Raw genomic sequence first — 24,353 nt, forward strand, 5'->3', positions numbered from 1 at the left:
AAGTGAAAAAGTAAAATTATTAGCCCATATGCAATTATTTTTTCCACCTGAATTATCTCCTAGGAGATAATTTTCATCTTCTCTGTAAACTAATTTTTTTTAGCATTTTACCATTGAAAAAAGTACCCAAATGTTGGTGAAAAAGCACTATAAAAATATGTTTAGTATTATTTTGCTAGCTGGTGGTTTAAAATGCATTTTTATGATAAGGGGCCATATGCAATTAACTTTTTCTCCTGACTTTTCACCTTGGTGATATTTTTAAACTTGTCAATAAAATGCATTTTAAGCCACCAAAAAGCACGAAAATACTCTAAATAATTTTGACATTACTTTGTCACTTACTTTTTGGTACTTTTTAGTTGAAAAGTGTTGGAAAGTTATTTTAAATCACAGATGAAAAATTATCTCCTAGGAGAAAACTCAGTTGAAAAAGTGAATTGCATATGGGCCAAGGTGTTGAAATAGCACCTAGGTGAAAAGTCATTAGAAAAGGTGAATTGCATATGGGCCATTCCCTTTTTCACCTGAGTTTTCTCCTAGGAGATAATTTTTCATCTTCTATTTAAAATAACTTTCCAGTACTTTTCAACTAAAAAAGTACCAAAAAGTAAATGATAAAGTACTATCAAAATTATTTTGAGTATTTCTTTTGCTTTCTGGTGGCCTAAAATGCATTTTATTACCAAGTTTAAAAATACCACCTAGGAGAAAACTCAGGAGAAAAAGTTAATTGCATATGGCCCATTATGTTGTGAAAATATTACCTAGGAGAAAACTCAGGTGAAAAATGTAATTGCATATGGCCCCCCATCTCTTGTGAGAAAACTATGAGAAAAGGTAACTGTGTCAGAGCCTGTGACTATAGTAGGAATTAAATTGTGAGATCCTCTGGAGATCAATTTGTGACATTATTATGAAGTGTGTAAAGCACTATGGAAGTAGCTATATACATAATTATTTATCTGTTTAGAATACATTAACATCTTTAAAATTGTCAATCGTTTTTTTGCTTTCTGATTAAAATCACGCCAGTCTACAATAATACATTCAAGAAAGCCAAGCAGAAAGATCTTACCTTATACTGATATTTTCTTAGTTCTGAACGCTTAAGAGATTTTTTTTTTCTTTTGTATTTTTTTTCCTGTTTCTTAGTATAATGTGGCAAAGACGGTGGCAATAATCTTGTGAGCTTGATGTTACTCAGCCACACGTTCAGTGTCAGAAGAACCTGGACACTTGTAGGGTATTTATACAGAGAGTGCAATTTTTTATCATTATCAAGGAGGGGGAAGAGGAGGGATCATAAAATGACAAATACGCAAAAAGAAAAAAAAGAAAAAAAGGTTTATGATTAGGTGAACGCTGTTATTTGCCTTTTCAATGAGAAAATTAGTTTGATAACTGTAATTATCTATAATTGGTTTCCGCCTAATGCCGGTAAATTTAAGTCAATGGGTTTGCTTTCTTATATAGGATCATTTTTTACTCTTTATTTTTTCTCCCTACTTCATATGAACTTAACAGAACTGCAATCATCATCTTGTTATAAATACGCAGCTATACAGTTCACTGAAACATCAAGAAGTTGTTTTATGGGAAGCATTTTTAAATGTTTGGTATAATTTTTCATTGGCATACAAGGGATGAGTTGCTAGTGCTGGTTGACTGTACTGAACTTCAATATGAGCTTTGCCTCAATGTTAATCCCCATAATTTCGGATGGCTATTTCAGTCAACTTTAAATAATAACTATTTGATGGTGAAGTTACTTCTTCCAGAATGATCATTGACCCATCTGTTTTCCACAGCTCTGTTCCAGTGTGCAAGGCCCATACTGCTCCACTATCATAGTGTCTCCTCACTCACCAGCTAGAAGATGTAATAGAGAGAGGGGATCTCTTGAGCATGGGGCATTACCATTAACAAAAATACACATTTTTTAAATAGTGCTCAACAACTGGCATCTGACATGTGCATTATGAACAATCCCAATATTCTGATTTTTCCTTCCTTCGTACTGCTTAGCTTGGCCTGAATTTAACCTCACTCCCTTCCACACGTTTAACCCTAAACTCATCATCACTTTGCCTCTATTTTACCCCTTCCTCCTCGATACCTCAGTTTTATTCGCCTCTATCCTCTGATACTGCCAAACTCCTGGCCCATGCTCTGGTCATCTCCCATCTGGACTACTGCAATGCCATGATTTCTGAATTTCCTGAGACCAGACTCCGACCCCTCCAATCTGTTATGAACGCACCTGCCAGGCTCATTTACCCCTCCTACTGCCCCTTTTTATAGCTTAAATACTCTTTGTCCTCTTTGCATAACCCTTATCTGGCTCCCTGTCCCCCTCAGAATTAAATTTTAAATGCTCTGCCTGGCAAACAAATCCATCCACCATACCTCCCCTTGTACATCTCGGATCTCGCCCAGAGATACTCCCAAACCTGATCTGTCTACTCCTCCAACACTTTACTGATGTCCACCCATTGCATCACTTGCTCATGCTCACTAGGGAGGCTCTAGCCTCTAGGACTTCTCCAGAGCAGCCCCTACTCTGTGGAACTCACTTTCTTCATCAGGCTCGCCCCCACCTTCTACTCATACATGCAGGCCATTAAGACCCATCTGTTCATTATTGCTTACCTGGCATTTTTTAGAGGATCAACCCTCTCCCTTGGACACAACCTACCCCCTTATGTATTCCTCTCCCTAACCCCTTAGATCAGGGGTACCAAATAGGTAGATCGTGATCTAGTGGTAGATCCCAAAGGACTTCTGGATAGATCCCACATCGACCACCTGAGTGACATATGCATTATACTCTGTCTCTTTGACATGCATGAGATTAGTGCAATATGCTGTCCTGAAGCTTTGCACAGCAGTGTAGAGGAGGATAGTGTTGCAAAGTGGGGAGCCATACATTTAGAAGCATTATGTTCTACTGCTGGTTACAATTTTGATGGAAACTGTTTATGATTTTCTAACTCTATTTGGTCAAGCACTGTTTTATAAGGCTTTACTGAGGAGGACTCTAAGATATGCATCTAGTTGACTGGCGGTATGTAGTAATTATTAATGGACTGCTGCTGTGCATGTGCTGCATTTGTGGCTTACATCTGTAGGTAGATTCTACCTGGTTGATCGTTTTCAATCCATAATTTTCAAAGTAGCTTACAAGCTGAAAACTGTGGGCACCTCTGCCTTAGTGTAGGGCATACATGTCAAACTCTGGCCCAAGGGCCAAATCTGGCCCTCAGAGCCATTAAATTTGGCCCTCAAGTAGTTTCCCCACTTGCATTATGCTTGGCCCTCTCTAGACCACCAGGGAAGCTATATTGGAGGTGAAGCCTTAGAATTCAGGGAAGCAATATGGGGGAGGGGCGAGGAAAGCAATATACATTAGGGAACTTTATAGGGGAGGGTTGCGGCCTCTAGACACCAGGGAACTGAATAGGGGAAGAAGGACCACTAGACACCAGGGAACTTTATAAGGGAGGAAGGTGGCCAGCAGACATTGAGGTTGGCCCGTGGCTAGGTCTCAGTATACAATTTTGGCCCTCTTTGTATTTGAGTTTGACAACCCTGGTCTAGGGTCACACTTGTCCATGCAGAAAACTATCAATTTTCTGCCATGGGCGCTTGTTTGCATTTTTCCTGTGTTCGCATTTTTTATGTGCATTTTTATGCATTTTCATGGGTTTGCATTTTTCTAATCAATATTCATATTTAACAAGTAATAAAAAATCTATTTCAAATTAGTTTTTGCCTTATTTGATAAAAAAAATAAAAATAAAAACACATTAAAAACTCATGTAATATGCATTTGTTTGTTTGTTTTTTCACATAGGAAACACGTTCTGCATATAGTATTCAGAAAGAATGAACTTGATGAGCGTTTTTAAACACATCTAAAAACACACTGAAAAACATATACCAATGCGTTTTTTGTGTGGCCCACAGACTATCATTATCGTTTTACGATTCAAATAAGCGTGACCCTAGCCTTAGATTGTAAGCCTACTTGGCAGGGCCCTCTTCCCTATATGCTCTTCTTTACCAACACATGGACTCAGTGAATTGTCTGCTTTATGTATCCCTACATTGCATTCTGCGCACCATTGTTTATTGTTACATCGCTATTGTGTGCACCATTGTTTAATGCAGTAACGTCCCTGTGTAACATTGTTTAACCACTTCACCCCATAGGTGTTTTACCCTAACGGACAAGAGCAATTTCCACCTGTCAGTGCTCTTCCCTTTTATTCGGCAATAACTTTATTACTACTAATCACAACAAAATGATTTATACCTTGTTTTTTTTTTGCCACCAATTATGCTTTCTGTGGGTAGTACATTTTGCCAAGAATTTTTTTATTGTAAATGCATTTTAATGGGAACAATAAAAAAAATGGAAAAAAAATCATTATTTCTCAGGTTTTGGCCATTATAGTTTTACAATAAAACATTCTCCTGTGGATAAAACTCACAAATTGTATTTGCCCATTTGTCCCAATTATTATGTTTAAATGATGTCCCTATGACAATGTATGGCGACAATATGTTATTGGGAAATATACAGTAGGTGTAATTTGTCTGTCTTTTTTCCATAATAACAGGCCCCTATGTAGTAAAGTAATAGTAATATACCCTCATAAAATATAGATTAAAAAGCTAAGTCCCTAAGGCAACTATTTACGGTGGCGGGGGAGGTGCACACACGTGCACAGTGGCGGGGGGAGCAAGCAATGCATTAAAACATCCTGGAGCCGTTAACAGGCTCCAATAGGACGTTTTAATGTGTCAGTAAGTGGTTAATTTTGTAATGTCTCTCCAGTCTATTGTACAGCACTGTGAAATATGTTAACGCTTTATAAAGTTTATTAATAATAACAATAATTGTTTCACCCTACAATAACCTAAATGCTTAACACTTGGCTATAATTTTATTTAAAGGTTTGTTCACATCTAAAATAGAAATCGCTGATGTCAGCGATTTTCGATTTTTTGCGCTTTTTCCCCCTCCCTGTGCTCCACTGCGCGCTACGATTTTGTACAAAGCGCTTTTGCAGAGCAATTCAGATTTTTCACTTCCTGACGACAGACAGGAAGTGAACTCTTTCACCCGGAAATGAATAAATACAATGTATTTATTCTTAAAAACGCGAACGCAATCGTTGGGTAAAGCGATTTGTGAGCGTTTTGCGCTTTTCCTATACCTTCCATTGTAGCAAAATCGCCCTGAAAATGGTACATGCAGCGCTTTGCTGAGCGGAAAGTGGTCGAAACCCGCTGATATAAACTGTCCCATAAGGAATCATTGCACTAGCGATTTTAGGGTGTTTTTAAAAATCACCAGCGCTCAAATAAAAACGCAAAACGCCCTAGGTGTGAATAAGCCCTAAAGGACAACTGAAGTGAGGAGAATATGGAGGGTGCCAGATTTATTTCTTTTTAAACAATACCGGTTTCCTGGCAGCCCCGCTGATCAGTTTGGCTGCAGTAGTGTCTAACTCACATCAGAAACAAGCATGCTGCTAATCCTGTCATATCCGACAAAATAGTCAGAAACACCTGATCTGCTGCATGCTTGTTCAGGGGCTATGGCTAAAAATATAAGAGGCAGAAGATCAGCAGGACAGCCAGGCAACTGGTATTGCTCTATGTGAAATAAATATGGCAGCCTCCATATCCCTCTCACTTCAGCTGCCCTTTAAGTCTAGCCTACACTCTATAAATGACTCCTAAATCAAAACTATCTCAATCGATTATTAATCCTAAACTAACTCAATATTTTGAGTTATGCACTCAACCAGAAGATACCAGGGGATTACAACTCTTATGAGTCAGTTAGGACAGATTGTAAGATTATGAAGTGGGGTATTAACAAAACAAATTTGGCCAGTATGTGCTTTTACTCTTTCATTAAAAATATTTCTGTTGTCACTATTTTTCCTAACTACTTGTGGGAACGGTAAGAGTTACTAATGTATCCTTATACTTATTCCCTTGAGAGAGGGGCAGCTAACGAAGCTCCTGTTATTAGTAGCCATAGATTGCATTGCGGGCATCCATTCTTGTCGCTGGGGGGGGGGGGGGGGGTGTAAGGGTTAAGGCTAGCTGCAACCAGGGAAGGAGGTTATTAGTTGCCAAGGTGGGATGGTTATTAGTTGTCTGGGGGGAGTTATTAGTTGTGGGGAGGTAGGGTGGGGTTATAAGTTGTCGGGGGGTATTAGTTGCCGAGGAGGTTATCAGTTGCCCACCAGGGGAGGGTTCTGTGTAAGAGTAGGGAGAGGTTAGGTCATAGTGAAATATTGCCAAATATTACCGATATTTCACTATATCAGTTATAGAATATCGATACATTTACAGATATTCTACTACTGGCATAAAATGATTTCTTTTTCATTTGCGCTCGCACTCAATTTTGAAACATACACCTTGACAGGAAGTGGATATCTCCAATATAAGTCACCACCATGCAATTACTTCCTACTTCTCTTCAGCACCAAAGCTTCAATCACTCTGCTCTCTGCTACTCTGGTATAGGGTTGGAATAGGTAGAGTTTTGCCATTAATTATCCAGCAAGCATCCCACTACAGATCTATACACGCCATACTTCAAGGCCACCATATTTAACCCGTTGATTGTTTACCTGTATGCTGCTGTGCACTGCTGGACATTACGTCAGATGTCAAGAAACATCTGATACAGTACTGATCTGACTACCACAGCTGCAAAGCTATAGGAAATATCAATCATGAACTGCATCCACCTGTGGCCTTGCAGCCTCCACACATGTAAATCTGCAAAAAAAGTTCATTTTAGCTATCTCTCTGCCAGCAATAGGAGATTGTTAATTCTAAGGGCACATTTTGCCACTACAATACAGTGTGACACAGTTCAGCTCAGCGGATCGTTCAGAAACAGCCTTATTAGTCTGCCGACAGAGCGTACACACGTGCTACTGTCGCCTGAAAGTCCGCCCAGCGGGAGGGTCTGACGGACCCGTCATTGGTGGCCGTAGTGTGTGTGTACACACCTTGACCCTTACTCATAAATCTAATTCCTAACCATCCCAATCTATCCCTAACCTTCCTAGTATTCACCAACCATAACTGCTTTGAAGAGGGTCAGCCAGCTTCCTCCTAATTCCTGGTATGTTTACTTGTTTTTATTAGCAAAACAGGGCTTACTTTGAAGGACACTGGAGAAGAGTTATGACTGTGAGCTTACACAGGAAATTTGCAAGTATTCCCAATCCTCCAACTTGTGTCTGCAGATACTTGTGCCTATTTCGAATACCAGTAGAGGCAGGGTTTGTTATATCCAGCTGGGTCATAATAGAGATTTTCTCATGTGTGTGATCACTTGCCCAAACCAAGCATGGTGGGAATTTACAGTCAAAGCAGCTGGTTTGAAAAAACACAAATAATATATTTGTATGATGTTGGAAATATACTGTAGGTGGAGCAGAAGCTGGAACCAGAACACCTTATCTACATAATCAGTATTGGTTGGTGATTGAAAAGGTTGTAGGTTGCATGAGAGTCAAGCAAGTTACATTTTTGAAAAGGAATAGATATGTCTGCCTCCATATTCCTCTTACAAATTTTTCCTCCAAAGATTAACTGACGGTACTAGTGTTATAGTGTAGGGATTACTAGCAGCCATGAACCAAGTTCAGTAACTTGTCTCCAAAAGGCCTAAAGCTTAGGAGATCATTGGGTGGCTAAGAAAGGGTAATTGTGCTTGCTTTGTATTTAGAAATATGATCTAGGGGGTGAGTCAGGTTGCTGATTTTCTTTGATCATTATCTTTTTATCTTCCCTTGGTCTACCCATGCATTTTAGAGAAAGACCTGGAACAACAGTGAATAGTAAAATCATTATGTGGAAATCTGTCTCCCCATTAAGAACTTTTATCTTAATGATGTTCCTTCAACAAGAGGCTCAATTAAAACACTCCTCCGAGTATGTGTAAAGCAACTAAGATAGGTAGAGGACATAATTAGCAAGGTAATTTCTGTAGAGCCCTTAATGACAATGAGGAAAGTATGGAAATCTGTTACAAATCAGGCAAGGCATGCAACTGCATTCTAGATTAACTCTTTTTACTTGAATCTAGCAAAAGGTAAATGTACAACCTCATTCGGTTTGCAAAGTTTATTCTGTCCTGGGCATGAGTGAAAAAGTAGACAGCTGAATAATTAAATGTACAGGCTTTCCAGGAAGCTGGGATTACTTTGTGATGGGGTATTCTTATGTTTCAGCACAGCATCCATGGTTTGCATCTTACTTTGGACAATATATGCTTATGGTTTGCATGTTCTGTGCACTGGTCATGTGCGGTTTGAACAACCATATGCATGCATTCTCAGGCACTTCCAGGTGGCCAAGGCCGAATTCATACTTTTTGTGTCTCTAGGCCAAGTATGTTGTGTCTCCCCTTTCTTGTGCAGCGACTCTCCTCCCAAGTGTGCGGGGTTTCTTTGTATCTGGCCGGCATATGCCTCCACTACACACGTGGGCAGAGTCTATTAGCACCAAGCGCTTTGTGAAAAACTGAGCAGAGCAGAGACCTACGGAGACACCGCGCTGGGACACCAGCCGGTGACAGGTCTTCTTACTATTTAGCACAGAGCAGTGAGTGACATGCTACAACCCTCAACTGCAGTTGCTCAATGGTGGACAGAGACCTCAGTGCTCGCCCATGCACTACGTGAACCGAAAAGGATTAGTGAGACAATTACATGGTGAAGTTAAATGCGGAGGCCCGCTGAGTTCTATTCATGTTGCTTATACATATGTGCTCTCTTGCTATGAGCTTATATTGGAGGGCAGTCTGCTTATTGTTTGAATGGTAGATGTGAATAATATTGCAATAGTGCCTGGCAAGCGTCTTTATATATGCAGCAATGAACTGATCAACTTTGGGAATATTGCACCACCTATGGATGAATACACAGTTGAAATATATATACTAACTGAAGATACGGGATACGACTGTGATTACTTTCCATCATATTTAACCTCCCTGGCGGTAAGCCCGAACTGAGTTCGGGCTATGCCGCCGGGAGGCACCGCTCAGGCCCCGCTGGGCCGATTTGCATAATTTTTTTTTTGTTACACGCAGCTAGCACTTTGCTAGCTGCGTGTAACCTCCGATCGCCGCCGCTACCCGCCGATCCGCCGCTATACGCGTCGCCGCAGCCGCCCCCCCCCAGACCCCGTGCGCTGCCTGGCCAATCAGTGCCAGGCAGCGCCGTGGGGTGGATCAGATTCCCCTTTGACGTCACGACGTCGATGACGTCGGTGACGTCATCCCGCCCCGTCGCCATGGCGACGGGGGAAGCCCTCCAAGAGATCCCGTTCTTTGAACGGGATCTCTTGATCTCTGATCGCCGAAGGCGATCGGAGGGGCTGGGGGGATGCCGCTCGGCAGCGGCTATCATGTAGCGAGACATTGTCTCGCTACATGAAAAAGAATTTTTTTTAAAAAAAAAAAACGTATTTGCTGCCCCCTGGCGGATTTTAATAAACCGCCAGGGAGGTTAAAGAGGTACCACTATCAATGACTATAATGAAGCTTAATGATTGCTAAGCTGGCCAGCAATGCAATATTGAAAGCCCTGCTATTTACTACGACTTTTTAACCAATTTTAATTCTATATATCAATACATTTTTAATAGATTTGCATTTACACTTTATACCGGATTCTTCTTTAGTAAAGCTCCCCTCCCATTCCATGTGCAGCCCCCTCTTCCTTGTGTATCATCTGTGCACAGCAGTCCCTTTCTACCATGAATAGCTCCCTTGAGCATCAATTTCCCTTTTTCATGTGTTGTTCTCCTCTCATATGTAGCAACCCCTCCATGTCCAGGTGCCCCCTTGGGATGCAGCCACCCAAGACCTGGGCCTTTGTGGCCTTTCCAGAAATCCGGCCCTGCAGGTGACTCATTCCCATTGGAATTGGAGAAATAAAGGTAGCTAGAACAGGGAACAGGGGGACTCTGGAACTCACATACACCTCTAACTTCCATTAATAACATAAATCAAAAAGTCCCAATGCTTAAATTACACTTTTTTATTTGGTTCAGGTACCCTATAAAGTACCTCTGAAGCGGGGAAAAATTTAGGGCCATGCTGGGCCAGATTACCTAATACTGATCCCTCATGCTGTTTCTTGTCTTTGGGATCCCTCCGGGTCCTGGTCCACATCTCCCTCCAGCCTCCCAGATGGTCCTCCAAACAGTGACAAATGATTCTGAACTGCACATGCGCAGTGAAACAGACACAGACAGACAGAGAACATTTATATCGCGCTTTTCTCCTGGTAGACTCAAAGCGCCAGAGCTGCAGCCACTAGGATGTGCTCTATAGGCAGTAGCAGCGTTAGGGAGTCTTGCCTAAGGTCTCCTGACTGAATAAGTGCTGGATTACTGAACAGGCAGAACCAAGATTCAAACCCAGGTCACCTGTGTCAGAGGCAGAGCCCTTAACCATTACACTATCCAGAGTGCTTGTTAACTCTCACGGTTTCAAGAATTCACAATGATCTGATTTTTTTATATATATGTACAGTATATTTATACCTAGCAGGAGTTCTGCTTTAATGTGACTATAGCTATAACTCTGCTACTTACTTCCTTGAACGAGCTGGAAATTGCAAATGGATTTGAACAACTGCAATATAAAGTAATTTTACTTAATAGCTGTTACCCTGACATTGTACCAGGAAGACCCCATTTCCTGCAGTCTTTCAATGACTGGAGATTATTTTCTTAATGTCATCTGATCAAATCTTTTCTCATGGTAATAGCATTCCACTGGCCACCGTGTTTCTTTTGAACCTGATGTTAATGAAAATCGAAAATCTGTTAGAGAATGTCCAGTCGTTATGTTTGTTCCACTTACATGAAAATTGCTAAGTTATCATAATCAACATCGTTCCATTAAACCGAAGAATTAAGTTTCTTTTTCCAGAGAGACTTTTTAACAATCTTACTTTATCAATGCTCAGATAATGAAACAAAATCAGAATATACTTTTGTTTATGTTTAGCAAGCAAAAATCAGTTTTAATTTTTTGTTTTCCTTTTTCTTTTGTCAGGGTGATCTAAACGATTACAGAAGAATATTTATCATTTTCACACTCCATCTCTAAGCCAGGAACCATTCTGATTTACTACTGTAGTAAACAAAGAAGTCCCAAATAAATGTCTGGACCTATTCTGGTGTACATTAAGGATTTATTTTACTTTTACTACAAAGCAGTAATTAGTGATGGTCATGTCTAGGAGAACTCATGGAGAAGCAAGTGATCGGTTTGGTCAGGTGATAGATATGTAAGTCTCTGATTTGCTAGTCATGATCATGTGCTAATGCTAAAAGCAGAATGTGATCACAGCAAATCAGAGCTTTGCATATCTATCAGCTGATCAAACAAATCACATGCTTCTCTACGAGTCCTCCTAGATACATGACAACCACTAGCAGTAATATATGAACGTATTCAAGATGGCTGTTACGGAGCTGCATAGGCAGAACCAGACTTCTGGAGGGGCTGCAGAGCTACATATGTTGTGGTCTAGGAAAGCTGCTGTCCAAAAGGGGAGGTTGGCGTGGGGGGCTGCAAATGGCATAGCAAAGAGGAGAACTGCTGTATATGGAGGGATTGGTGGTATGTGGAATGTGAGCTCAGAGCAAAAGTGGCTGCAGCTGCACATGGAGGGGGGGGGGAGGTTCTGTACAGGGGACTGTTGGCAGGCTGTTTAAGGTGCCAGTTGCCATTGCAAATGGGTCTTGGTGAGCCTGTTTGATAAATCTGCGCACCTGTCAGATCCACTCCCTCGCTTGATGGTACTTACATACTCCTGTCACACCCAACACACATGGCAATTGCACGCTTCGACTAATTCAGGTGAAGCCGCTCATGGATACGGTCTCACCACAAACTGGGTGTCCGTGACCCGCTACGTACGAAAACGTAATCATTTGCATATGATTCTCTCTTCTACCAGTACTGTGATTTGCATATGATATGTATAGTTCTTCATGGTGGTGCAATTTCACTTGTGCAGAGTATAAGAAGCTATTAGGAAATTAAATTACTCAGCTGGAGTAGCAACTTGATAGATGCCAATATCTGACCATACATCTGAAAATCAAGCTAGGGTACGCTGCCCATTAGCTGTCAGCACAGCGAGTGACCACAGAGTATATCTACAGCACTACAGTGATTGTCTGGGGCATGGAAATAGCATAGAAAAATCCAACATGTCTGCATCATAGAGATAAGGATACAAGATAGTAAAAAAATCCATTAGGGGTTTGCTTACTTTAGTGTATTTTACAAATAATATTATACCATATACAATAACATTTGTAAAGCGCTTTTCTCCCATAGGACTCAAAGCGCATAGATATGTCTCAGAACAATAAAGGGTTGCAGGCTGGACTGTGTTACAGAGGAAACAGTCAGGCTAGTTTCACACTGTATAATGTCATTAGCAATGCAGTGCGTCGCGCCCTCCGCACCGCATCACCAAAAAGAGGCATTCAGGGAACACTGCGTCACTACGCGGTGTTCCCTGTCTGGCCACTGGCCAAGCAGGAAGTGACACGTGCTTTGCGGTCACTTCCTGCTTCGGGTATTCAGAAGCATGTTGTAAAAATACGCTTCCGCGCATGCATGCTGCAACACCAACGTCTAGAGTTGAGCTGAAATTTTCGAAATTTCGCATTACCATAATTACGCATGCGAAATTCGCGATTACGATGCGAAATTGCGGCAGCGTAATTGCCATTAAAATCGTAATTGAAAATACCGTAAGCGTAATTTTCAATGCGAAATTTCGCGTTTCGTTCATGCCGTAATTTCGCATAAAACGCTACCGTAATTTCGCGTTAAACCGTAACGCTCCATATAATATAAAAAAGCCGCCGACTTTAAGGGTTAATAGCAAAGCCCCCTTAAATGCTAAGAGCCTCAAATTTGGAGAATATATTAAGGAGATCAGGAGGAATAAGAGGAAAATTTTTTTTTTCAAAAAGACCTTATAGTTTTTGAGAAAATCGATGTTAAAGTTTCAAAGGAAAAATGTAAACATTTAAAAACCCGCCGACTTTAACGGTTAATAGCAAAGCCTGCTTAAAGTTTAGGAACACCAAATTCCCAGGGTATATTAGGGGGATCAGTGGGAATAAGAGGAAAAATTTTTTTTTCAAAAAGACCTTATAGTTTTTGAGAAAATCGATTTTTAAGTTTCAAGGGCGAAAATGTCTTTTAAATTCGGAAAATGTCAGTTTTTTTTGCACAGGTAACAATAGTGTATTATTTTCATAGATTCCCCCAAGTGGGAAGAGTTTTACTTACTTCGTTCTGAGTGTGGGAAATATAAAAAAAAACGACGTGGGGTCCCCCCTCCCAGACCTCTTTAACCCCTTGTCCCCCATGCAGGCTGGGATAGCCAGAATGCGGAGCACCGGCCGCGTGGGGCTCCGCACCCTGACTATACCAGCCCGCATGGTCCATGGATTGGGGGGTCTCGGAAGGGGAGGGGCAGCCAAGCTTTCCCCTCCCCCTCCGAGCCCTTGTCCAATCCAAGGACAAGGGGCTCTTCTCCACCTCCGATGGGCGGTGGAGGTGGAGGCCGCGATTTCCTGGGGGGGGGGTTCATGGTGGAATCTGGGAGTCCCCTTTAAAAAGGGGTCCCCCAGATGCCCACCCCCCCTCCCAGGAGAAATGAGTATAGAGGTACTTGTACCCCTTACCCATTTCCTTTAAGAGTTAAAAGTAAATAAACACACAGACACTTAGAAAAAGTATTTTAATTGAACAAAAAACATAACCACGAAAAAAGTCCTTTAATATTCTTAATTAACCATTAATACTTACCTGTCCCTTTAAAAGCCAGTTCCCACGCAATATCCTTGGAAATATACTAATCAGTTACAATATAACAAAGTTATTACAATGTAACAACTTTGTTACATTGTAACTATGCCGCACCCGACGCCACTCGCCGCTCAGCCGCCGCACCCGCACGCACCCGACAGAGCTCTGAGCTATATAGCTCAGAGCTCCGTAAGCATCTTTGTATTTGGGCTCCAAGGAGCCCCATTGGTCCTTAGCAGACCAATGGGGTTCCTTTAAATCAGAAGGAACCCCATTGGTCTGCTAAGGACCAATGGGGCTCCTTGGAGCCCAAATACAAAGATGCTTACAGAGCTCTGAGCTATATAGCTCAGAGCTCTGTCGGGTGCGTGCGGGACGCTAAGTCCCCGCCGGCTCCCGCTGTCCACCCCGCCCACATCTGTCACCCACATGTCACCCACATGTGGGTGACATGTGGGTGACATGTGGGAGAGGCGGGGAAGGCAGCGGGAGCCGGCGGGGACTTAGCGTCCCGCACGCACCCGACAGAGCTCTGAGCTATATAGCTCAGAGCTCTGTAAGCATCTTTGTATTTGGGCTCCAAGGAGCCCCATTGGTCCTTAGCAGACCAATGGGGTTCCTTCTGATTTAAAGGAACCCCATTGGTCTGCTAAGGACCAATGGGGCTCCTTGGAGCCCAAATACAAAGATGCTTACGGAGCTCTGAGCTATATAGCTCAGAGCTCTGTCGGGTGCGTGCGGGTGCGGCGGCTGAGCGGCGAGTGGCGTTGGGTGCGGCGTAGTTACAATGTAACAAAGTTGTTACATTGTAATAACTTTGTTATATTGTAACTGATTAGTATATTTCCGAGGATATTGCGTGGGAACTGGCTTTTAAAGGGACAGGTAAGTATTAATGGTTAATTAAGAATATTAAAGGACTTTTTTCGTGGTTATGTTTTTTGTTCAATTAAAATACTTTTTCTAAGTGTCTGTGTGTTTATTTACTTTTAACTCTTAAAGGAAATGGGTAAGGGGTACAAGTACCTCTATACTCATTTCTCCTGGGAGGGGGGGTGGGCATCTGGGGGACCCCTTTTTAAAGGGGACTCCCAGATTCCACCATGAACCCCCCCCCCCCAGGAAATCGCGGCCTCCACCTCCACCGCCCATCGGAGGTGGAGAAGAGCCCCTTGTCCTTGGATTGGACAAGGGCTCGGAGGGGGAGGGGAAAGCTTGGCTGCCCCTCCCCTTCCGAGACCCCCCAATCCATGGACCATGCGGGCTGGTATAGTCAGGGTGCGGAGCCCCACGCGGCCGGTGCTCCGCATTCTGGCTATCCCAGCCTGCATGGGGGACAAGGGGTTAAAGAGGTCTGGGAGGGGGGACCCCACGTCGTTTTTTTTTTATATTTCCCACACTCAGAACGAAGTAAGTAAAACTCTTCCCACTTGGGGGAATCTATGAAAATAATACACTATTGTTACCTGTGCAAAAAAAACTGACATTTTCCGAATTTAAAAGACATTTTTGCCCTTGAAACTTAAAAATCGATTTTCTCAAAAACTATAAGGTCTTTTTGAAAAAAAAATTTTTCCTCTTATTCCCACTGATCCCCCTAATATACCCTGGGAATTTGGTGTTCCTAAACTTTAAGCAGGCTTTGCTATTAACCGTTAAAGTCGGCGGGTTTTTAAATGTTTACATTTTTCCTTTGAAACTTTAACATCGATTTTCTCAAAAACTATAAGGTCTTTTTGAAAAAAAAATTTTTCCTCTTATTCCTCCTGATCTCCTTAATATATTCTCCAAATTTGAGGCTCTTAGCACTTAAGGGGGCTTTGCTATTAACCCTTAAAGTCGGCGGCTTTTTTATATTATACGGAGCGTTACGGTTTAACGCGAAATTACGGTAGCGTTTAATGCGAAATTACGGCATGAACCCACTGCAATGCGAAAATTACGCTTACGCGAAATTTCGCGAAATCCCTCTTCATTACGATTATGTACTTACGGCCATAATCGTAATTACACTAATTACGCGAAATTTCGCGAAATCGTAATTAGGTCATTACGCTCATCTCTACCAACGTCGTTAAAGGACCCTGCGTCGCCATAAACTAACATGAGTTATGCAGAAACAAAGAGACACAAGGACACCGAGAGCCCAATATTGTGTAGTATGAATCAGAATTGGGGGAGGAAGATCAAAGGTAAGTATAGAAATACTCACAAACCAGGGTCACCTCACAGGCAACAACTTTAACGGCAGGTTCTGGAAAACAAGCCTGTCCTCACTTACGATTAAGAAAATTAGTTCTGGCCTGATGCACATCGCCACGGGTCCCGCACGGTGACATAGTCCTGCGCTAGCATTAAATTGGCCACTTCCGGCACAGTGTACCCAAACATGGGAAGTATGAAATTCCCCATAGGGTTTCATTAGGCTGCGGTAGCAGTGCAGCAATTTGCTGCACAGCTCAAGTGTGAAAGGGCCCTCAGGTGTTCGTAAACACGAGACTAAACAGGTGGCTTTTTTAGTTTGGACTTAAATGCTTCCAGGAATGGAGATGTGCTGATTGAGTGTGGCAGGGAGTTCCAAAGTGTAGGGACAGCATGACAGAAGACTCTGTCTCCAAAGGTTTTGAGTTGGACTCGGGGGGTGACCAAGATATTAGATTTTCACGACAGAGGTCATTTAAAGAGACTCTGAAGCGAGTCTAAATTCACTTTTTTAACTTGTAGCCATGGTAACCATTATAATTTCTACTTAACCGCCGCTATCCCATGGCAAAACGAGGGGTTTATACCTCCCACATTCCCTCTCCTGTGTCTGGGGAGCGCTTCCTCATAGAGGCAGAGCTTATGGCTGTAGCTCTGCCTCTTGGCGCGTCAATCCCTGCTGATCGCCACCTCTCCCCACCCCTCTCAGTCTTCCTTCAGAGAGGGGCGGGGGAGAGGCGGCAATTGACGCGCATGGAGGCAGAGCTGCAGCTGAAAGCTCTGCCTCCATGTGCAGCAAAATCCACGACCAAGAAAGTCGTGGATTTTGCAGGGGGGATTTGGGGGGGTATAAACCCCTCGTTTTGCCGCGGGATAGCGGCGGTTTAGCAGGGCTTATAATGATTAACATGGCTACAAGTTAAAAAAGTGACTTTAGACTCGCTTCAGAGTCTCTTTAAAGGTTATTAAGCTGTTGCTTATCTTTTACAGCAGAGAGAAAGTTCTGAGTTTTAATGGTACAATTTTAATTATATTTTTGATACGCTTATTCAGATTGTATTGAAAGAAAACAAACAAACTGGTGGTCCAATCGATATGGATTGATCGCATTATCGATTTTCTCCTTAAATGGGTGGTTAATCAACATGGCAGATTATCAAAAATGTTCAACAGTGTAGGGATGGTTGGAAAAGTTCCATTGAATCCGATTTCCGAGTTTTTGAATGGAACTGTGCTTACCACAGCGGAAATCGGGTATGTTGAACTCGGAACTGCGTGGAAATGCTGCATTGCCACAACTCGGAAATTTTAGCCCAATCACATTATTAGGAAGCGTTGGACCAATCAGAGGATGCAGAATTTTTCCATGGAAATCTGATTTCCACTGAAGTCTTAGGCCAATCAGGGGATGCAGAATTTTACTGTGGAAATTTGATTACGGTAGTAATTTTAGGCCAATCAGAACCCTTTGGAAATATAAGGCCAATCACAGAATGCAGAATCTATCCCGCAGACATTTTTAGGCCATTCAGAGAATGCAGCTGTTCACCGCATGTGCTAATAGGGAATGCGGTTTCTGCATATTAGCATACATCTGCAAAAATAGCGTATTCCACATTTTGTTTACTTTTACAATGAACTAACTTTATTGACAAAAAAAAATAACATTCCGGAAATCAGAAATTCAGATTTCTGCAGTAATCTGTAAAATCAGGACACTTATCGGAAAGCAGAAATTTTGTCGGAATTGGAAATCGCCACTTCCGGCTATCCCAATGTGTTATTAGGTTTAGAACAAGTTCATAAACGCTCTACCCCCATGGTAACACATACCAGTCGGTGCAGGATCTAGAGAGCCAGTCCTTTAGCACAAATCATGGAAAAAGGATCCGCAGACCAGGCTTGGCTTAGTGAAAAAATGTCCGTTCTTTATTAGAAAAATCCACATGACAGAAGGTTGTGCAATAAAATCACAGGATCGACTAATAGGTTATTAGGTTTAGCTAGATAGTATAGTTGTATTTCCTATTTATAATGCTGTGGGTGCAATAAGTTCAAAGCTCTTTTTTTCTTTTAATTCAGGTCTCTTTAAATATGATGTTTTCTTTTGATTTGAATGATCTTATCAAAAATAAGATTGTTCAAAAAAATCGTACTGTTATTAGGCACCTTTAGACAGAGAGATAAAGCTGAAGACAGAAGAAATACAGATCAGAAGGGAGAACCATTCCTCTATTCCAGTGTTCCCCAAGCCTGTCCTCAAGGCCCACCAACGGTGCAAGTTTTGTGGAAATCCACAGCGGTAATCTGTTCTGCTGAGACACTAATTACCTCACCTGTGAATGTTTGTGGTTTTCTGCAAAACATGTACTGTTGGTGGGCCTTGAGGACAGGGTTGGGGAACTCTGCGCTATTCTATTCCCTAGCTATGTCGTCATGTACATCCTCCATTAACCTCCCTGGCTTTTAATTTCCGCATCATTTTTGTACCTAAAATGGTGCAATTTTTTTTCATGCGTTGCTTTATATTTTGAGCATTTTTGCGGACTGTTTGCAAGTTGTGGTCTTGCATGCTGTCTGCAAGCATGCATATATTAACCACCCTGGCGTTCTATTAAGATCGCCAGGGAGGCTGCGGGAGGGGTTTTTTTTTATAAAAAAAAACAATTTAATGCAGCCAACTGAAAGTTGGCTGCATGAAAGCCCACTAGAGGGCGCTCCGGAGGCGATCTTCCGATCGCCTCCGGCGCCCAGAATAAACAAGGAAGGCCGCAATGAGCAGCCTTCCTTGTTTCGCTTACCTCGTCGCCATGGCAACGAGCGGAGTGACGTCATGGACGTCAGCCGACGTCCTGACGTCAGCCGCCTCCGATCTAGCCCTTAGCGCTGGCCGGAACTTTTTGTTCCGGCTACGCTGGTGTCACGGGTGAAGAACTGTTGACCTCACCACTGGGATAGGACCACTCCAGCACAGAGTCTAAGTGACCACGGGTCTTCACCAACACCCCCCTAATGGGAATGCTGGAACACCCCCCTAGCGGGGATGCCGCACTTCGCTGCCTAGTGCCCACCAGGTTGCGCTGGAGGAAGCCCACAGTGATTCAGAGAACAGGAGGACACTGCTGGATGATCAGGTGTAGCAAAGCAGGACGTAGTCAGGGACAGGCCGAAGGTCGAGGCAGGCAGAGATCAAGGATAACCGGATACACAAGCCAAAAGGTCGAGGCAGGCAGAGTTCAAGGATAATCAGGTACACAAGCCAAAGGTCAGGGCAGGCGGAGATCACGGATGGTCGGGGTCACAAAGCCAAGGGTCAATTCAGGAAATCAGATCAGAGGTTTAAATGCACTTAGATACGCTAGCCAAACTGCCAGAACAAGCAGCACTGCAGTGAAGGGCAGTGCTGCTTATACACTGTTGCTAATTGAAACTGGCGCCGGAATTAACGCTCGCGCATGCGCAGTGCGCAATGCTGCGCACGCACTCTCCTTTGCGCAAGCGCTGTGCACAACTTGGTGCGCGCCCCTGCGCGTGCGCGCGCCACCGCAAGTGCGCGCGCGCGCACATCGCGCAGCACTGGGCGCCATGACAGTTCTTTGAGGAACTACAAGACCCAGCGTTCTCCCGCGCGCACGCGTAGAGACACCAGCTCGGGGATGCTGCAACCTTCTGACATGGTGAGTATGACAGCTGGGCTCAGGCGGCTGGGGGGACCCTCTTTCGCCGCTGCATGCGGCGGATCTCCGCACTGCAGCGGCGATCAGGCAGCACACGCGGCTGGCAAAGTGCCGGCTGCGTGTGCTGCTTTTTATTTGAGCCAAATCGGCCCAGCAGGGCCTGAGCGGCAGGCTCCGGCGGTACTGGACGAGCTGAGCTCGTCCAGACCGCTCAGCTGGTTAAATAGAGAAAAACTATTTTTGGTTTTCTACATTTTTATTCAAAATATATATTTTTTTTTTCACTGTTATGTGTGCTGCTATGGGCAGTAGTGCTGTCCATAGCATTTTTGTTTTTACATTTAGATTTTTATATATTGGGTCCAAAACAGATGTTTGCATTGAATCCAATACAAAAGCCAGATGTGATGACTGCATGCACCCGACACCAGGGGGCACACGCAGCGCCATCACAATGACTCGACGGGGAACATCCAATCGAAAAAATCTCACACCTGGCAGTGGATGCTGGTGCAGGATCTCAGTAGCTGTGTAATCCAGATAATCAAAAGAGGGGTCCACACACAGGCTGAATCAGGAACAGAGCAAACCCTTTATAGTTTTAGTACACACGTTATGGCCTCTGACCGCCACAGCCGACGATTGTTTCAGGGCCCCAGGGGTCCTCTTTGGCAAGGCACAGGCAGACGAAAAACATGTGCTGGCAGGGAACATGTCATCGCTGAGGGACTCCAAGGGACCACCGTGGAAGAAAGGAGATTGCAGCCAGGGATGTGACAGAGAGGAACCCAGGAGGTCTGCAAGTGGGATTGTGCACATCAGCAACGCCTAAGCTGAGAATGTAGAACTGCTGGACAAGCCTGACACGTCCATACCGTTAATAGCATGTTTTTTTATGGACAAGTTAGGCCCATCCATATTGCCCAGGAGGTTAACAATGTACAGTTTTCAATCTAGACATTAAAAAAAAGAAATGACTGAAAGAAAAAGTTCCGTTCTTCTTCTGTAGTAACATTTCACTTGCACATACTGCTCTAAGCAATTGTTCCAAACTCCTGGGTCATTCAAAGGACTTAAGGCTCTACATCAACATTTCAAAACTACTTTTAAGAAGAGCCTGGATGTCTTTTCCAGTCATTTCCATCAAGAAATGAAGCAATTAACAATTAAACAACTCCCAGGTTCAAGAGCACTCCTGTATTAAGAGAGCCCCATTAATTCCATTTCCACTAACTCGGTTAATTTTGATTGCGGAACATTATATCTCTTTAGCCATTGAGATGAGATAATGACAGCAGCAAGCTATGTTAAAAGTGACCATAGGAGAAGAGTATAAAATGGAGAGATAATGGATACAGGGAAATTCAAGGGCAACAGAAAATGTAAACCAATTGCCTACTGTAATGGCCGGCACTTGAAGCTTTTATGCATCAAATGTTTCAAACATATGTTTATGTTGAAGTGGATAAAACTCTGGCCTAATAGATGAACTGAATGACGGGCCTCCGAGTCATAAAATGACTGACTTTAAAAGCTCAAGTTCAGGAGCCTCTCTTCTCAATGTATTTATTAACAATTGCATTTCTAATGCATGGAACATTTTACTGAAAAATGTTGTAACTTCTGCAATTAAAAAAAACAAATTATTACATTAAATGAGGCAACAGTACTGATGATTGTAATCAGCTAATTACAAATATGTGAAATTGAACGTAAATTTAAGCAACTCTTCACAATTAAGCCCATACGTAATTACGATGTGTAAATTAATCAGATTTTGTGTAATCATTCATAATTTCACATAATTTTCATGTAATTTTGTGCTGAGTTTAGTGGTTAATAGCAATTCCCCCACACAAGCTATAGTCACCAAAATTTCTACATATGTTAAGAATAGAGAATAGTGGGTATAAGTAAAAGAAAAAATAATAATAATTTTGCAAAAAGACCATGGGGTTGATTCACAAAGGTTACATATTTTTCACCTTAACCGTAATTCTGGGCATACATGGGTCGACCCAGCGGCCGATTAGCCGCCGGATCGACCCCCACTGCATTCCCGCCGCGTCCCCGCTCGTCTGCACGTGCGAGCGGATCGATTCCCTGCTCGTGCCCGCCGGCGGTGCTTATCAGCCGCTCGATTCCCTGCCATTGTCCGCTGGCAGGAATCGAGCGGCCGCGGGTCGAGCGGCATGATCGGGCCAGCTTATTATTATCAGCTGGCCGGATCAGCGGGTCGATACACGGTACAGACACGTACCGTGTATCCCAGAATAAGGAGTGCTAATGCAGGAGATAAAGAAATAAGGAGAGATAATAGATAAGGAAAGCTAAACCATGATTTAAAGGGGAACCTCAGCCTAAACAAACATACTGTCAGGGACTTACCTACGGGATCCAGCAACGCATCCAGCACTTCCAGCGCTGCGCAGTTCTCGCAGCACATGGCAACCCCACGTCCGTGCTCTGCTGGAGAAAAAGGACAGATGCGTCTGCTTAGACATAAAAAAGAGACGGCACTCCACTGGCTGCAAATCAAGTTGCTGTGTATTACTCGAACAGGAACACTACATGTTACGGAGGAACATCCTCCTTCATCAGGTTTACACCTGATGAAGGAGGATGTTCCTCCGTAACATGTAGTGTTCCTGTTCGAGTAATACACAGCAACTTGATTTGCAGCCAGTGGAGTGCCGTCTCTTTTTTATGTTTGATGTGTTACGAGCTGTTTGAGCAGTCCAGCTGAGGCAAGGCACCGGCATTGTGTCCCAAGTAGAAACTACTTAGATTGCTGCTTTCCCTGCATCCATTTCCTTTGTTGCGTCTGCTTAGACGCCTGTTCTATGTTGCTAGACGACACAGAGAATAGTGTCAGCTGACATGTTAGTCAGCTGATACTTAGGCAGGGCTGTGTTCAGGTCAGCTGAACCTCTATCAGCTGACACATAGGCAGGCATGCTGCAGTTTGATTGGCTCATTGTATGAGTCGCTGGCCACTGATTGGTTGAGTGCCTTTATTTAAAGCCTGCCATGTCAGTCATATATTGCCCGTGATAGCGTTAGCTTTGGCTAGTTGCTGGGTGCTATTATACTGCTCTGTCTTATTAGAATTTCTGGAATTGACCCTTGCCTGTACCTTGACCATTCTTGTTTGCTGCCTGGTCCAACCTATGCCTGAATACCGACCTTGTTGATTGCCACCTGGATTGATCTTGGATTGTCTCGACCTTGCCTTCGCTTACCCCTTGTACCTCACATATCTGATCTTACGTGTATGACTATGGACTGTTACTGGACTTAGCCATTTTTTGTGTGCCTTGTTTGGCCTGTAAGTTTATTTGCTCACCATGCATTCAGCTACAACACCTTGCCCATCAAAGGCCTGGGTGTACCAGTAGTCAGGCAGGTGCTGTCGGCTCTCCTCCTGTTCAAGCGGGGATGCGCCACTTAAGGTGAAGACTGTGGGGTTAGATTGGGGCATTGGAGCTGATTCGTGAGTGTATACTCTCATAAATTACAACATGGAGGAATTACGCCATCAGGTTCTCCAGTTGACAGGAGCTGTTAATCAACTGACCCAAATGGTTACTGTTCTACAAGGGCCTAGTCAAGCTGCTGCACCATCTGATGCATCTCCTTCGACTTCTCAGGTTCGACCACTGCCTTTGAGAACCTTTGTGGAGCCTAAATTGCCTCTGCCGGAGAAATTTTCAGGATCTCGCAGTCAGTTCAGTAACTTCATGAACAATTGTCTCATGTACTTCCGGGTGCGCCCTATTGCATCTGGTTCTGAGTCACAAAGGGTAGCATTAGTTATCTCCTTGATGCAAGGAGATCCTCAGACCTGGGCATTTGGTCTTCCGCAGGATCATGTTGCCTTTAGAGTTGGGCCGAACGGTTCGCCTGCGAACGGTTCCATGCGAACTTCAGTGGTTCGCGTTCGCGTCCCGCAGGCGAACCTTTGCGGAAGTTCGGTTCGCCCCATAATGCACATGGAGGGTCAACTTTGACCCTCTACATCACAGTCAGCAGGCCCAGTGTAGCCAATTAGGCTACACTAGCCCCTGGAGCCCCACCCCCCCTTATATAAGGCAGGCAGCGGCGGCCATTACGGTCACTCGTGTGCTGCCTGCGTTAGTGAGAGTAGGGCGAGCTGCTGCAGACTGTCTCTCAGGGAAAGATTAGTTAGGCTTAACTTGTTCCTGTCTGGCTGCATACCTGTTCTGTGAACCCAGCACTGCATACCTGTGCTGTGAACCCACCACTGCATACCTGTGCTGTGAACCCACCACTGCATACCTGTTCAGTGAACCTGCCACTGCATACCTGTTCTGTTCAGTGGACCCGCCACTGTATACCTGTTCATTGAACCCACCACTGCATACCTGTGCTGTGAACCCACCACTGCATACCTGTTCTGTGAACCCACCACTGCATACCTGTGCTGTGAACCCACCACTGCATACCTGTTCAGTGAACCTGCCACTGCATACCTGTTCTGTTCAGTGGACCCGCCACTGTATACCTGTTCAGTGAACCCGCCACTGCATACCTGTTCTGTTCAGTGG

At 43.6% G+C, this 24,353-nt stretch overlaps 1 protein-coding gene across 9 annotated transcripts in view; it reads right to left on the minus strand.

Annotated features, from left to right (window-relative positions):
- The window catches only part of LOC137521650 (galanin peptides-like), a 99,856-nt gene that overhangs the window by 26,896 nt on the left and 48,607 nt on the right, over positions 1-24,353 (minus strand). For 4 of the 9 annotated variants that reach the window (XM_068241171.1, XM_068241170.1, XM_068241168.1 and 1 more), the window contains one exon: positions 10,730-10,860. The exons of 1 other annotated variant lie outside the window; for it this stretch is intronic. In XM_068241171.1, the coding sequence (XP_068097272.1) occupies positions 10,730-10,756 (27 nt within the window). In that variant the 5' untranslated portion in view covers positions 10,757-10,860. Of the gene's footprint in view, positions 1-1,078; positions 1,765-6,662; positions 6,814-10,653; positions 10,861-22,173; positions 22,252-23,131; positions 23,290-24,353 lie in introns of those variants that run through there. 4 more of the 9 variants (XM_068241169.1, XM_068241174.1, XM_068241173.1 and 1 more) reach the window with 4 other exon arrangements.

Source organism: Hyperolius riggenbachi, chromosome 6 (assembly GCF_040937935.1).
Source record: "Hyperolius riggenbachi isolate aHypRig1 chromosome 6, aHypRig1.pri, whole genome shotgun sequence".
NCBI classification, from domain to species: Eukaryota; Metazoa; Chordata; class Amphibia; order Anura; family Hyperoliidae; genus Hyperolius; species Hyperolius riggenbachi.